Source organism: Heptranchias perlo, chromosome 6 (genome assembly GCF_035084215.1).
Source record: "Heptranchias perlo isolate sHepPer1 chromosome 6, sHepPer1.hap1, whole genome shotgun sequence".
NCBI lineage: Eukaryota > Metazoa > Chordata > Chondrichthyes > Hexanchiformes > Hexanchidae > Heptranchias > Heptranchias perlo.
The window spans coordinates 1,473,591-1,490,244 of record NC_090330.1 but is presented as its reverse complement, the minus strand read 5'-3'; the positions used below and the strand labels follow the sequence as shown (position 1 = coordinate 1,490,244).

The window sequence follows — 16,654 nt, the reverse complement described above, 5'->3', positions numbered from 1 at the left end:
GTAGAAGACTTTTGGATTCCTTTTATGTTGGCCACCTTTCTATTCTCATACTCTCTCTTTGCCCCTCTTATTTCCTTTTTCACTTCCCCTCTGAACTTTCTACATTCAGCCTGGTTCTCACTTGTGTTATCAACCTGGCATCTGTCATACACCCCCTTTTATCTGGTTCATCTTACTCTCTGTCTCTTTTGTCATCCAGGGAGCTCTGGCTTTAATTGTCCTCCTTTCCCCCTCGTGGGAATGTACCCAGACTGTACCCGAACCATCTCCTCTTTAAAGGCCGCCCATTGTTAGATTACAGTTTTGCCTGACAATCTTTGATTCCAATTTACCCGGGCCAGATCTGTTCTCATCCCACTGAAATTGGCCCTCTTCCAATTGAGTATTTTTACTTTACAGTGATCCATGTCCTTTTCCATAGTTATTCTAAACCTTATGATACTATGATCGCTGCTCCCTAAATGCTCCCCCACTGACACTTGCTCCACTTGGCCCGCCTCATTCCCCAGAACCAGATCCAGCAATGCCTCCTTCCTCATTGGGCCGGAAACGTACTGGTTAAGAAAGTTCTCCTGAACACACTTCAAAAATTCCTCCCCCTCTTTGCCCCTCTTATTATTACTACCCCAGTCTATATTAGGATAATTGAAGTCCCCCAGTTATCACTACTCTGTGGTTCTTGCACCTCTCTGTAATTTCCCTGCAAATTTGCTCCTCAATATCCTTCCCACTAGTTGGTGGCCTATAGAATACACCCAGTAGTGTAATGGCACCTCTGTTGTTTCTTAACTCTAACCAAATAGATTCTGTCCTTCACCCCTCCAGGACATCCTCTCTCTCCAGCACTGCAATATTCTCCTTAATCAATACTGCCACCGCCTCCTTTCTTCCCTTCCCTATCTTTCCTAAACACCTTGTATCCAGGAATATTTAGTACCCAATCCTGTTGTTTTTCGCTTGTATATTTTTTAACCCTTCTTCTCATGAGGGAGCTGACTCATGCTGGGTACAGTTGCTCAGGTCAAGGGTCAGCTCTCTCGTTCACAGACAGGGTCAGAAGGTATTGGGTTCAAGCCCCATTCCAGAGACTTGAGCAGATAATCTGGGCTGACGCACACAGTGCAGCGCTGAGGGAGCGCTGCGCTGTCGGAGGTGCCGTCTTTCGGCTGAAACGTTAAATCGCGAGTCTGCCGCGTTACAGGAGAAGACCATTCAGCCCCTCTAGCCTGCTCCGCCATTCATTTAGATCATGGCTGATCTGTACCTCAACTCCATTTACCCGCCTTTGCTCCATATCCCTTGATATCCTTACCCAACAAAAATCTAATCGATCTCAGTCTTGGAAAATTCTCAATTGACCCCCAACACCCACAGCCTTTTGAGGATGGGAATTCCAGATTTCCACCACCCTTTGTGTGAAACACCTGCACGCTAACCAATAGCCAGCACCTGCAGGGCTACAGATGGCCAGAGAGCATTTATTGCCCATCGCCAATTGCCCGGTGGGCATTAACAGTCAAGCACACAGTGGTTAAGAAAGCACGATCGTGTTACCCAGTGAAGCCTGACGTCAGTCCCCTTTGCTGCTCTCCCAGGGATTGGAATCGGAATGCTCGTAGTTGCATCGTTGGTCTCACTTTACTACAATGTGATCATCGCCTGGACGTTCTACTATCTGGGAAACTCCTTCCAGAACCCTCTGCCTTGGTCTTGTGAGGCTGCAGCAAACATTCACCTGTGTCAGGTAAGGAGCGAGAGCCCCCGGCCTATCGATCCCAGGTGGGTGGGGAATCTCTGGAGGGGGGGGAATAGAGAAAGACCAGACCTCCATCTATAGAAACAGCCCGACACATCTCACAGTACTTCACACACAGCGGATGAGAAGAATAATTGGTTCATCTGTTTTTGTTGGTTGGGGGAGGAATGTTGGCCAGGACACCGGGAGAACTCCCTGCTTGTCTTCCATCGCTGCCACGGGATCTGTAACACCCACCAGAACAGGGAGCTGGGATCATGGTTTAACTTCTCATCCGAGAAACGGCACCAACGACAGTGCAGGACGGGGCCAAGGGTCGCAGTGCAGGACGGGGCCAAGGGTCGCAGTGCAGGACGGGGCCAAGGGTCGCAGTGCAGGACGGGGCCAAGGGTCGCAGTGCAGAAACATCGAAACATAGAAAATAGGAGCAGGAGTAGGCCATTCGGCCCTTCCATCCTGCTCCGCCATTCAATATGATCATGGCTGATCCTCTATCTCAATACCATATTCCCGCTCTCTCCCCATACCCCTTGATGCCTTTTGTGTCTAGAAATCTATCCAGCTCCTACTTAAATATATTCAGTGACTTGGCCTCCACTGCCTTCTGTGGTAGAGAATTCCACAGGTTCACCACCCTCTGAGTGAAGAAATTTCTCCTCATCTCAGTCCTAAACGTCCTACCCCATATCCTGAGACTGTGACCCCTCGTTCTGGACCCCCCAGCCAGGGGAAACATCCTCCCTGCATCCAGTCTGTCTAGCCCTGTCAGACGGGGCCGAGGGTCGCAGTGCAGGACGGGGCCGAGGGTCGCAGTGCAGGACGGGGCCGAGGGTCGCAGTGCAGGACGGGGCCGAGGGTCGCAGTGCAGGACGGGGCCGAGGGTCGCAGTGCAGGACGGGGCCGAGGGTCGCAGTGCAGGACGGGGCCGAGGGTCGCAGTGCAGGACGGGGCCGAGGGTCGCAGTGCAGGACGGGGCCGAGGGTCGCAGTGCAGGACGGGGCCGAGGGTCGCAGTGCAGGACGGGGCCGAGGGTCGCAGTGCAGGACGGGGCCGAGGGTCGCAGTGCAGGACGGGGCCGAGGGTCGCAGTGCAGGACGGGGCCGAGGGTCGCAGTGCAGGACGGGGCCGAGGGTCGCAGTGCAGGACGGGGCCGAGGGTCGCAGTGCAGGACGGGGCCGAGGGTCGCAGTGCAGGACGGGGCCGAGGGTCGCAGTGCAGGACGGGGCCGAGGGTCGCAGTGCAGGACGGGGCCGAGGCTGGAAAGTATAAGAGAGATAAAATAAATTAGTTTCAGTGATTCGATGACGCCAGGTTTGCGTCGTAAAAGGCTGGAGGTTGTGGAATGTTACACTCTTTTCTCATTCTCTGCAGAATTTAACAACAAACCAAACTCGGCAGAGTGTCAGTGAAGTCTTCTGGAAGTACGTATCCTCATTCCTTCCCCTGTTGGTCTAGTTTTATTACCGATAATGTTACTAGCGCTGTTAAAAATCTTGCATAAGATAGAAAAATTAATTTAGATATAAATATTTCATTTATACAGCACCTTATCACATCTCAGAAACATCTTACAATACATAGAATTTACAGCACAGAAAGAGGCCACTCGGCCCAACAGGTCCATGCTGGTGTTTATGCTCCACACGGGCGAGAAGTTTCTCCTGAGTTCCCTATTGGATTTATTAGTGACTATCTTATATTTATGGTCCCTAGTTCTGGTCTCCCCCACAAGTGGAAACATCTTCTCCACGTCTACCCTATCAAACCCTTTCATAATCTTAAAGACCTCGATCAGGTCACCCCTCAGCCTTCTCTTTTCTAGAGAAAAGAGCCCCAGCCTGTTCAGCCTTTCCTGATAGTTAAAACCTCTCAGTTATGGTGTATCATCCTTGTAAATCCTTTTTGCACTTTCTCCAGTGCCACTATAGCCTTTTTGTAATATGGAGACCAGAACTGCGCACAGTACTCCAAGTATTGTCTTAAATCTATGCCCCCTGGTTATTGACCTCTCTGCTAAGGGAAATAGATCCTCCCTATCCACTCTATCTAGGCCCCTCATAATTTTATACACCTCAATTAAATCTCCCCTCAGCCTCCTCTGTTCCAAGGAAAACAACCCCAGCCTATCCAATCTTTCCTCAGAGCTAAAATTCTCCAGTCCTGGCAACATCCTCGTAAATCTCCTCTGTACCCTCTCTAGTGCAATCACATCTTTCCTGTAATGTGGTGACCAGAACTGTACACAGTACTCAAGCTGTGGCCTAACCAGTGTTTTATACAGTTCTAGCATAACCTTCCTGCTCTTATATTCGATGCCTCGGCTAATAAAGGAAAGTATCCCATATGCTGCCTTAACCACCTTATCTACCTGTCCTGCTACCTTCAGGGATCTGTGGACATGCACTCCAAGGTCCCTCACTTCCTCTACACCTCTCAGTATCCTCCCATTTATTGTGTATTCCCTTGCCTTGTTTGCTCTCCCCAAATGCATTACCTCACACTTCTCCAGATTGAACTCCATTTGCCAATTTTCTGCCCACCTGACCAGTCCATTGATATCTTCCTGCAGTCTACAGCTTTCCTCCTCACTATCAACCACACAGCCAATTTTTGTATCATCTGCAAACTTCTTAATCAAGCCCCCTACATTTCAGTCTAAATCATTAATATATACCACAAAAAGCAAGGGACCCAGTACTGAGCACTGCGGAACCCCACTGGTAACAGCCTTCCAGTCACAAAAACAGCCGTCGACCATTACCCTTTGCTTCCTGCCACTGAACATATTTTGGATCCAATTTGTCACTTTCCCTTGGAACCCATGGACTTTTACTTTTTTGACCAGTCTGCCACGTGGGACCTTGTCAAAAGCCTTGCTAAAATCCACGTAGACCACATAAAATGCACAGCACTCCAAGTATGGTCTAACCAGACCAGAACTGTGCACAGGACTCCGAATGTGGTCTAACCAGACCAGAACTGTGCACAGTGCTCCAAGTGCGGCACACGCCATCGGTTAATTTGCTGTGAGCTAGAGTTACAGCCCCTTGGCTCTGCAGCCTACAGACTCACATCTCCAAGTCCTGCTGTACAAAGAAGGATGCTGGAGGAGCCTCGCACTTACACGGAGGTGCTGAGGTGCATCTCAGAGGACCAAATACAGGTGGCAGGGGTAACCACAGAGTGCAGTGCTGTGGTCTGGATTGCAAACTATGTGGCACTACCTGGAACGTAAGTTCTGGGACCAATTTCACCCGCAGGCAGACGCAGCAGTTCAACAGCCTTGTGTACACAGCACGAGCCAACAAACAGGGAGCTGAATGACCAGTTGATCTGTTTTTAACTGGTGCTGGTGGAGGGGGATGTGCTGATCAAGACACCGGGAGAATTCCCTGCTCTTCTTCGAATAGAACCGTGGAATCTTTAATATTGGAAGCAGCAAACAGACAGCTGTCAGTGCAGCACTTCTGAAGGGGGTGAATATCGACCCCATAGAATGATCAATAGTTGAAATGGACTCCCAGACAGATGAGGGGAGACAAAAACCCTGTAATCATTTAAGAAACAAGTGAATGCTGAAAATAACAGGATGGGTCAAAAGGCCTCCCTCGTCCAGTAACACTGGAATAGAGTGTGAGCTCCAGGTCAATCACCACAGGTCGGAATCCTGGACGGGATGTTGAACATGACCTTGGTTTAGTGAGTCCCTGCAAACGCTCTGACTCTTTGTACATATCTCAGGGTCACTCTTTGCTGCAGTGTTAGTGTTCGCACAAGCCTCTGATGCAGTGGGTTCCTTGTTTTGCAGTGAGCGTGTCCTGGGATTGACGAGGAGCTCAGGCCTACATGACCCTGGCCCTGTCCGTTGGGAGTTGGCGATTTGCCTCCTGGCTGCCTGGGTCATTATCTTCTTGTGCTGTCTGAAGGGGATCCGCAGCTCAGGCAAGGTGAGTCGATTACAGAGAAATCTATTTCATGGAAAGGGCCTCCCAGATAGAGCATCAGACAAGCAGCTGATGAGAAAAGACCATTTGGCCTATCCTCTAGTCCCCTAACTCTCCCATCGAAGCCCATCCCTCCAGTCCCCCAACTCTCCCATCGAAGCCCATCCCTCCAGTCCCCTAACACCCTCATCGAAGCCCATCCCTCCAGTCCCCTAACTCTCCCATTGAAGCCCATCCCTCCAGTCCCCTAACTCTCCCATTGAAGCCCATCCCTCCAGTCCCCTAACTCTCCCATTGAAGCCCATCCCTCCAGTCCCCTAACTCTCCCATTGAAGCCCATCCCTCCAGTCCCCTAACTCTCCCATTGAAGCCCATCCCTCCAGTCCCCTAACTCTCCCATTGAAGCCCATCCCTCCAGTCCCCTAACTCTCCCATTGAAGCCCATCCCTCCAGTCCCCTAACTCTCCCATTGAAGCCCATCCCTCCAGTCCCCTAACTCTCCCATCGAAGCCCCTCCCTCCAGTCCCCTAACTCTCCCATCGAAGCCCCTCCCTCCAGTCCCCTAACTCCCCCATCGAAGTCCATCCCTCCAGTCCCCGAACTCTCCCATCGAAGCCCATCCCTCCAGTCCCCTAACTCCCCCATCGAAGCCCATCCCTCCAGTCCCCGAACTCTCCCATCGAAGCCCATCCCTCCAGTCCCCTAACTCCCCCATCGAAGCCCATCCCTCTAGTCCCCTAACTCCCCCATCGAAGCCCCTCCCTCTAGTCCCCTAACTCCCCCATCGAAGCCCATCCCTCCAGTCCCCTAACTCTCCCATCGAAGTCCATCCCTCCAGTCCCCTAACTCTCCCATCGAAGCCCATCCCTCCAGTCCCCTAACTCTCCCATCGAAGCCCCTCCCTCTAGTCCCCTAACTCCCCCATCGAAGCCCATCCCTCCAGTCCCCTAACTCTCCCATCGAAGTCCATCCCTCCAGTCCCCTAACTCTCCCATTGAAGTCCATCCCTCCAGTCCCCTAACTCCCCCATCGAAGCCCATCCCTCCAGTCCCCTAACTCTCCCATCGAAGCCGATCCCTCCAGTCCCTAACTCTCCCATCGAAGCCCATCCCTCCAGTCCCCTAACTCTCCCATCGAAGCCCATCCCTCTAGTCCCCTAACTCCCCCATCGAAGCCCATCCCTCCAGTACCCCAACTCTCCCATCGAAGCCCATCCCTCCAGTCCCCGAACTCCCCCATCGAAGCCCATCCCTCCAGTCCCCTAACTCCCCCATCGAAGCCCATCCCTCCAGTCCCCTAACTCCCCCATCGAAGCCCATCCCTCCAGTCCCCTAACTCTCCCATCGAAGTCCATCCCTCCAGTCCCCTAACTCCCCCATCGAAGCCCCTCCCTCTAGTCCCCTAACTCCCCCATCGAAGCCCATCCCTCCAGTCCCCTAACTCTCCCATCGAAGTCCATCCCTCCAGTCCCCTAACTCTCCCATCGAAGCCCATCCCTCCAGTCCCTAACTCTCCCATCGAAGCCCATCCCTCCAGTCCCCTAACTCTCCCATCGAAGCCCATCCCTCCAGTCCCCTAACTCCCCCATCGAAGCCCCTCCCTCCAGTCCCCTAACTCTCCCATCGAAGTCCATCCCTCCAGTCCCCTAACTCTCCCATCGAAGCCCCTCCCTCCAGTCCCCTAACTCTCCCATCGAAGCCCATCCCTCCAGTCCCCTAACTCTCCCATCGAAGCCCATCCCTCCAGTCCCTAACTCTCCCATCGAAGCCCATCCCTCCAGTCCCCTAACTCCCCCATCGAAGCCCATCCCTCCAGTCCCCTAACTCTGCCATTGAAGCCCATCCCTCCAGTCCCCTAACTCCCCCATCGAAGCCCATCCCTCCAGTCCCCTAACTCTCCCATCGAAGCCCCTCCCTCCAGTCCCCTAACTCTCCGATCGAAGCCCCTCCCTCCAGTCCCCTAACTCTCCCATCGAAGCCCCTCCCTCTAGTCCCCTAACTCTCCCATCGAAGCCCCTCCCTCTAGTCCCCTAACTCTCCCATCGAATCCCATCCCTCTAGTCCCCTAACTCTCCCATCGAAGCCCCTCCCTCCAGTCCCCTAACTCTCCCATCGAAGCCCCTCCCTCCAGTCCCCTAACTCCCCCATCGAAGCCCATCCCTCCAGTCCCCTAACTCTCCCATCGAAGCCCCTCCCTCTAGTCCCCTAACTCTCCCATCGAAGCCCCTCCCTCTAGTCCCCTAACTCTCCCATCGAATCCCATCCCTCTAGTCCCCTAACTCTCCCATCGAAGCCCCTCCCTCCAGTCCCCTAACTCTCCCATCGAAGCCCCTCCCTCCAGTCCCCTAACTCTCCCAACGAAGCCCCTCCCTCTAGTCCCCTAACTCCCCCATCGAAGCACATCCCTCCAGTCCCCTAACTCTGCCATTGAAGCCCATCCCTCCAGTCCCCTAACTCTCCCATCGAAGCCCATCCCTCCAGTCCCCTAACTCCCCCATCGAAGCACATCCCTCCAGTCCCCTAACTCTGCCATTGAAGCCCATCCCTCCAGTCCCCTAACTCTCCCATCGAAGCCCATCCCTCCAGTCCCCTAACTCTCCCATCGAAGCCCATCCCTCCAGTCCCCTAACTCTCCCATCGAAGCCCATCCCTCCAGTCCCCTAACTCTGCCATTGAAGCCCATCCCTCCAGTCCCCTAACTCTGCCATTGAAGCCCATCCCTCTAGTCCCCTAACTCTCCCATCGAAGCCCCTCCCTCCAGTCCCCTAACTCTCCCATCGAAGCCCCTCCCTCCAGTCCCCAAACTCTCCCATCGAAGCCCATCCCTCCAGTCCCCTAACTCTCCCATCGAAGCCCATCCCTCTAGTCCCCCAACTCTGCCATTGAAGCCCATCCCTCTAGTCCTCTAACTCTCCCATCGAAGCCCATCCCTCCAGTCCTCTAACTCTCCCATCGAAGCCCCTCCCTCCAGTCCCCTAACTCTCCCATCGAAGCCCCTCCCTCCAGTCCCCTAACTCTCCCATCGAAGCCCATCCCTCCAGTCCCCTAACTCTCCCATCGAAGTCCATCCCTCCAGTACCCTAACTCTCCCATCGAAGCCCATCCCTCCAGTCCCCTAACTCTCCCATCGAAGTCCATCCCTCCAGTCCCCTAACTCCCCCATCGAAGCCCATCCCTCCAGTCCCCTCACTCTCCCATCGAAGCCCATCCCTCCAGTCCCCTAACTCTCCCATCGAAGTCCATCCCTCCAGTCCCCTAACTCCCCCATCGAAGCCCATCCCTCCAGTCCCCTCACTCTCCCATCGAAGCCCATCCCTCCAGTCCCCTAACTCTCCCATCGAAGCCCCTCCCTCCAGTCCCCTAACTCCCCCATCGAAGCCCCTCCCTCTAGTCCCCTAACTCTCCCATCGAAGCCCCTCCCTCTAGTCCCCTAACTCTCCCATCGAAGCCCATCCCTCCAGTCCCCTAACACCCTCATTGAAGCCCCTCCCTCCAGTCCCCTAACTCTCCCATCGAATCCCATCCCTCCAGTCCCCTCACTCTCCCATCGAAGCCCATCCCTCCAGTCCCCTAACTCTCCCATCGAAGCCCATCCCTCCAGTCCCCTAACTCTCCCATCGAAGCCCATCCCTCCAGTCCCCTAACTCTCCCATCGAAGCCCCTCCCTCCAGTCCCCCAACTCTCCCATCGAAGCCCATCCCTCCAGTCCCCTAACTCCCCCATCGAAGCCCATCCCTCCAGTCCCCTAACTCTCCCATCGAAGCCCATCCCTCCAGTCCCCTAACTCTCCCATCGAAGCCCATCCCTCCAGTCCCCTCACTCTCCCATCGAATCCCATCCCTCCAGTCCCCTAACTCTCCCATCGAAGCCCATCCCTCCAGTCCCCTAACTCTCCCATCGAAGCCCATCCCTCCAGTCCCCTCACTCTCCCATCGAATCCCATCCCTCCAGTCCCCTAACTCTCCCATCGAAGCCCATCCCTCCAGTCCCCTAACTCTCCCATCGAAGCCCATCCCTCCAGTCCCCTAACTCTCCCATCGAAGCCCATCCCTCCAGTCCCCTAACTCTCCCATCGAAGCCCCTCCCTCCAGTCCCCCAACTCTCCCATCGAAGCCCATCCCTCCAGTCCCCTCACTCTCCCATCGAATCCCATCCCTCCAGTCCCCTAACTCTCCCATCGAAGCCCATCCCTCCAGTCCCCTAACTCCCCCATCGAAGCCCATCCCTCCAGTCCCCTAACTCCCCCATCGAAGCCCATCCCTCCAGTCCCCCAACTCTCCCATCGAAGCCCCTCCCTCTAGTCCCATAAATCTCCCATCGAAGCCCATCCCTCTAGAGCTCCCAGGCCCTACACAACACGTTGATTGTAGTGCCAGTTACTGTCTGAGCAATTGGAGGTGGCAGCCTTTATCTCCAGATTTGATCAGCTGCATAAAGGGTCTATATGGCATTGAAAAAATCCACATGATTGTGTCAGACTCAGAACACCAGGCACTATTGCACTAATGAGATTGACAATTTAGTGCCAATAGGCAGTAGATTTGTGCGGAGGGACAAAGCTCACTAGGAATTGGACTGAGGCTGCCCCAAACTGATTCCATGTAGACCTCTTACAGCTGGGAGACAGACGAGACTTTCTTTCCATCAACCTGGGCCGGCTTGAACCCAGGCCCCAGATGTGAAAGGCCAGTGTCTCGCTCCACCACCCTGCACACTGTGTTGTGTGAAAAAAGTCAGCTGGACTCCCTCAAACACTTCACTCAGCTCAACGACGTGCACCCGCCCATCCGACTTTGCTTTCTCCTGACATCCTCCCGTTTCTCTGTATGTTTCAGGTCGTTTATGTCACTGCGACGTTCCCTTACCTGGTCCTGATCGTGCTGATTATCCGCGGTGCCACACTCAAAGGCTCCTTACAGGGAGTGAAATTCTACCTCAGCACCGACTGGAAACGCCTGGGAAGTGCTCAGGTACTGTACAGATCGCAAATCCACACACTCCTGCTCCTCCCCGTCTTAAAATAGAGTTCACATCGCACTGTTTCCCTACTCTAACCCATTCTTTACCAGGGCCGTAAAACTGTGGAGCTCTTTCCTTCAAACTTCCCATAGGAGAACAGGAGGAGGCCATTCAGCCCCTCGAGCCTGTTCCGCCATTCAGATCATGGCTGATCAGTATCTGTCTTCGTTCCACAAGCCTTAATACCCTTACCCAACAAAAATCTATCAAAAGCAAGATACTGCAGATGCTGGAAATCTGAAATAAAAACAGAAAATGCTGGAAATACTCAGCAAGTCAGGCAGCATCTGTGGAGAAAGAAACAGTTAACGTTTCAGGTCGATGGCCCTTTGTCAAAAATCTATCAATCTCAGTTTTGAAATTTTCAATTGACCCCCAGCCTCAACAGCTTTTTGGGGGAGAGAGTTCCAGATTTCCACTCCCCTTTGTGTGAGGAAGTGCTTCCTGACATCACCCCTGAACGGCCGAGCTCTAATTTTAAGGTTATGCCCTCTTGTATTAGACTTCACCAGCAGAAGAAATAGTTTCTCTCTATCGACCCTATCAAATCCTTTAATCATCTTAAGCACCTCAATTCGATCACCCCTTAATCTTCTAAACTCGAGGGAATACAAGCCCAGTCTATGCAACCTGTCCTCGTAATTTGACCCTTTTTAGCCCCGGTATCATTCTGGTGAATCTGCTTCCCCTCCAAGACCAATATCTCCTTCCTGAGGTGCAGTGCCCAGAACTGAACACAGCAACTTCCTCCTACAATCTACAGGCTTTTAAAACCCAAGTTTGGTGGCACCAACTCGCTGCTTCCTGGTTTACCTTATCTTCTCACCTACTTTCTCATAATCTTAAAATTAGAGCTTGGCCGTTCAGGGGTGAAATCAGGAAGCACTTCTTCACACAAAGGGGAGTGGAAATCTGGAACTCACCCCGCCATGATCTAATTGAATGGCAGAACAAAGTCAAGGCCAACTCCTGTTCCTATGTTACACCTTGTCTTCTCTCCTTCTTTTACAGCCTACGTGCCGTCCTGCACAGTGAACCTCGGCCCTTCACCTGGGAATCAGAGTAATAAAACAATATCAGTTGTAAGGGATGAAAGTCCACTTGGTAATCGAGCAACTCCTTCTCCCAACGACCCCTTCTCCCCAATTACCCCTTCTCCCCAACAATCCCTTCTCCCCAATTACCCCTTCTCCCCAACAATCCCTTCTCCCCAATTACCCCTTCTCCCCAACAACCCCTTCTCCCCAATTACCCCTTCTCCCCAACGACCCCTTCTCCCCAATTACCCCTTCTCCCCAACAATCCCTTCTCCCCAATTACCCCTTCTCCCCAACAATCCCTTCTCCCCAATTACCCCTTCTCCCCAACAATCCCTTCTCCCCAATTACCCCTTCTCCCCAACAATCCCTTCTCCCCAATTACCCCTTCTCCCCAACAATCCCTTCTCCCCAACAATCCCTTCTCCCCAACGACCCCTTCTCCCCAATTACCCCTTCTCCCCAACGACCCCTTCTCCCCAATTACCCCTTCTCCCCAACGACCCCTTCTCCCCAATTACCCCTTCTCCCCAACAATCCCTTCTCCCCAATTACCCCTTCTCCCCAACGACCCCTTCTCCCCAATTACCCCTTCTCCCCAACGACCCCTTCTCCCCAATTACCCCTTCTCCCCAACAATCCCTTCTCCCCAATTACCCCTTCTCCCCAACAATCCCTTCTCCCCAATTACCCCTTCTCCCCAACGACCCCTTCTCCCCAATTACCCCTTCTCCCCAACAATCCCTTCTCCCCAATTACCCCTTCTCCCCAATTACCCCTTCTCCCCAATTACCCCTTCTCCCCAACAATCCCTTCTCCCCAATTACCCCTTCTCCCCAACAATCCCTTCTCCCCAATTACCCCTTCTCCCCAACAATCCCTTCTCCCCAATGACCCCTTCTCCCCAACGACCCCTTCTCCCCAGCCACCTCTGTCCCAGACAAGCAAAGTGCCACATATAATGTGTGACCTGTGCAGTGTGTGATTGCTGTTCCATGGAGTTTGTTTCTATTTTATTCATTCTCGGGATGTGGGCATCACTGGCAAGGCCGGCATTTATTGTCCATCCCTAGTTACCCCAAGGAGCTGGTGATGACAGGATTTACGAAAGTCTGGAGCAGGACTGAGACATTTGACTCGGATTCTCTGGCTCACAGTCTCCTCTGGGAGCATGGAATTGTTCAATTGCCTCCACCAAGGGCTCCTGTCACGTAAAATCCAGATAAATCATAAAAATTTTCCCCAAGATCTCTACCTCCTTCAACCCCCTTGACCACAGATAACGATCCAGCTCCCCTTTAAAAGGTCTCAGTGGAATGAGTTTCCAAGTCCAGGAGTCTGTTCCACGTTTCCCACCACATAGAAATTACAACACAGAAACTGGCCATTCGGCCCAATCAGTCGGTGTTGGTGTTTATCCTTCACACGAGCAGTATCCCGTTCCCATCCCCTTTATCCCCCTTTCCTTCAAGCCCCTGTCTAACCTGTTCTTCAATGTTGACCTGGTCCGTACTTCAATCACTAACTGCAACCCACAGCCTCACAACTCTGTATAACAAAAGGTTTCTCCTGCTCTCTCTCCTAAATCTCTTATATGTAATCTTGTATCTACGTCCCCTTGTTCTAGACCCCCTCAATCACTGGAAACAGTTTGGGGGGATCTTGGCTTGGTATAAAATGAGTCGGTCGCCCGTCTGACGTCTCTCCCGTTTGTTATTTCCATTGAAGATCGATTTTTGGTCATTTCTCTTGATTTATTTTCTGCATTCTATCCTTTCTGCTAAATTCTATCTTTGTATGTTTCCCTCCCCTCAATATCCACCTTCACTATTTGCTCTTTCTGATTGGGATATTTTTTATTTTGCGGTGGTTGGGGGAGGTGCTCTGGGAACAGGGCTCCATCACTGTGGCCTCAATTCTCCGCCCCGCACTCCCAGTGAGTACGGCTCCCCACCGGAAGAGTGGGGTCTCGGCACTGCCCCTGGCGTTCCATCGCTCGACTCCCACCCCGGTGCAGGAGTGAGAATTCCTCTTATGCCTTTTCACTATTTGCCCTAGGTGTGGAACGATGCTGCCTCCCAGATATTCTACTCCCTGGGGATCGGTTTTGGCGGCTTGCTTTCAATGGCATCCTACAACAAGTTCGACAACAACGTTGTCAGGTAATAACGGCACAGACCAATGAAGGTACAGGGCAGGTACAGCACGGGTTAGATACAGAGTAAAGCTCCCTCTACACTGTCCCATCAAACACTCCCAGGGCAGGTACAGCACGGGTTAGATACAGAGTAAAGCTCCCTCTACACTGTCCCATCAAACACTCCCAGGGCAGGTACAGGGTTCGATACAGAGTAAAGCTCCCTCTACACTGTCCCATCAAACACTCCCAGGGCAGGTACAGGGTTAGATACAGAGTAAAGCTCCCTCTACACTGTCCCATCAAACACTCCCAGGGCAGGTACAGGGTTAGATACAGAGTAAAGCTCCCTCTACACTGTCCCATCAAACACTCCCAGGGCAGGTACACGGGTTAGATACAGAGTAAAGCTCCCTCTACACTGTCCCATCAAACACTCCCAGGGTCAGGTACAGGGTTAGATGCAGAGTAAAGCTCCCTCTACACTGTCCCATCAAACACTCCCAGGGCAGGTACACGGGTTAGATACAGAGTAAAGCTCCCTCTACACTGTCCCATCAAACACTCCCAGGGCAGGTACAGGGTTAGATACAGAGTAAAACTCCCTCTACACTGTCCCATCAAACACTCCCAGGGCAGGTACAGCACGGGTTAGATACAGAGTAAAGCTCCCTCTACACTGTCCCATCAAACACTCCCAGGGCAGGTACAGGGTTAGATACAGAGTAAAGCTCCCTCCACACTGTCCCATCAAACACTCTCAGGGCAGGTACAGGGTTAGATACAGAGTAAAGCTCCCTCTACACTGTCCCATCAAACACTCCCAGGGCAGGTACAGGGTTAGATACAGAGTAAAGCTCCCTCTACACTGTCCCATCAAACACTCCCAGGGCAGGTACAGAGTTAGATACAGAGTAAAGCTCCCTCCGCACTGTCCCATCAAACACTCCCAGGGCAGGTATAGTACCAATGCCTGTGGCGCAGTGGGCTGTACTGAGGTGGGAAAAGCGTAGAGTGAGGCAAAGGAAGAGAAGGAGAGTTAGTACGAAAGGGTCTGGTTCTACCCCAGGTCATCGGAATATCCTGGGACTCACGGTGCCTGTGGGCTACGCTCAGTGTCTCTCTGGGGAGGGTGGGGAAGAGGATTCTTGTTCGGGGCGGAAAGTCCACCTGCCCCAAACACAGCCCCTGAGGCGAGGGAGTCTTCAGGCGGGAATTCCACCCCCCTCCCCACGAGTGGCTGGTTAATGGACTCCATGAGGTGTATCGGCCCTCAGCCCATTGTCAGTGGGACCTGAATCCCGAACACCTTGGTAAGAATCTGCAGGGAATCCCTTGTAAAGGGGTCACTCGGGCAGGTGTCACTCTTTAGACTACTCGGAGTAGTGAGCACAGTCTTGATCTGGTTAGACCACAGTTGGAGCACTGTGCACAGCTCTGGTCTCCATATTATAAAAAGGATGTAAAGGCACTGATGAAAGTGCAAAAAAGATTTACTAGGATGATACCAGAACTGAGAGGTTAGACCTATCAGGAAAGATTAAACAGGCTGGGGCTCTTTTCTCTCGAAAAGAGAAGACTGAGGGGGGACCTGATTGAGGTCTTTAAGATTATGAAAGGGTTTGATAGGGTAGACATGGAGAAGATGTTTCCACTTGTGGGGGAGACCAGAACTAGGGACCATAAATATAAGATAGTCACTCATAAATCCAATAGGGAACTCAGGAGAAACTTCTTTACCCAGAGAGTGGTGAGAATGTGGAACTCGCTCCCACAAGGAGTAGTTGAGGTGAATAGTGTGGATACATTTAAGGGGAAGCTGGATAAACACATGAGGGAGAAAGGAATAGAAGGGTATACTGATAGGGTGAGATGAAGTAGGGAGGGAGGAGGCTCGTGTGGAGCATAAACACCGGCATAGATCAGTTGGGCCGAATGGCCTGTCTCTGTGCTGTAAATTCTATGTAATTCTATGTAGAAGTTGCCTGTTACCGGTCCCTCCACCCTCTCTTGTCGAGCAGCCTTCCCATGCCCTGTCTGTTCTTCTGTGTAGGCCGAGACAGCGAGTGCTGGCAAGCTATTCAACCAAGGGAGGGGGGGGGAGAGGCATTAAAACCAAGCCCCCGTCCTGTCCTCACCCGAACTCCAACTGGAGTCACCGTATAGCGATCAGGAGCAGGAAGCCTGGCAGTTGTAGAACTCCATCCCTGGAACTCTGGCTAACTCAGCGTAGACCAGTAATTGAAGCGGGGGAGCTGCTGATCTGCACCGGGCACTGCCTTTCCTCTCCAGGCCACCCCGCCAGCTGACTATGGAGCTTTGAGACAACGTTACAGGATGTTGGACGCTGGACTCCCAGCACCTACTTGATAACTTTTACTGAATGTAACTCCGATTTGGATGGGAGTCCGTGTGAGAGGACGATGGAGAGAGGTGCATGCTGCGCTGTCTGGTGACTTTACCGTCAGTAACCGAGGTTCTGTCTCTCCAGGGACACCCTGATCATAGTGACCGGAAACTGCATCACCAGCTTCTTCGCTGGATTCGCCATATTCTCCATCCTGGGTCACATGGCCTGGAAGAAAGGGGTGGCGGTAGAAGATGTCGCAGACTCTGGTGAGGACATTGGTCAACAGTCATCTCCAACCAGCGGGACCGTCTCTCAGGCCGCAGGGTCCCAGGCTCTCGGTCTTCTTTTCAATTGCTTTGCTTCCAAACACTCTTTAATACCAGAGTTTTCAGGGCTACGACTGTCCCATCAA

At 52.7% G+C, this 16,654-nt stretch overlaps 1 protein-coding gene across 2 annotated transcripts in view; it reads left to right on the top strand.

Annotated features, from left to right (window-relative positions):
• The window catches only part of slc6a7 (solute carrier family 6 member 7), a 66,543-nt gene that overhangs the window by 25,836 nt on the left and 24,053 nt on the right, over positions 1–16,654 (top strand). For both annotated transcript variants that reach the window (XM_067985560.1, XM_067985559.1), the window contains 6 exons: positions 1,596–1,744; positions 3,128–3,177; positions 5,565–5,703; positions 10,535–10,669; positions 13,814–13,917; positions 16,384–16,508. In XM_067985560.1, the coding sequence (XP_067841661.1) occupies positions 1,596–1,744; positions 3,128–3,177; positions 5,565–5,703; positions 10,535–10,669; positions 13,814–13,917; positions 16,384–16,508 (702 nt within the window). The remainder of the gene's footprint in view (positions 1–1,595; positions 1,745–3,127; positions 3,178–5,564; positions 5,704–10,534; positions 10,670–13,813; positions 13,918–16,383; positions 16,509–16,654) is intronic.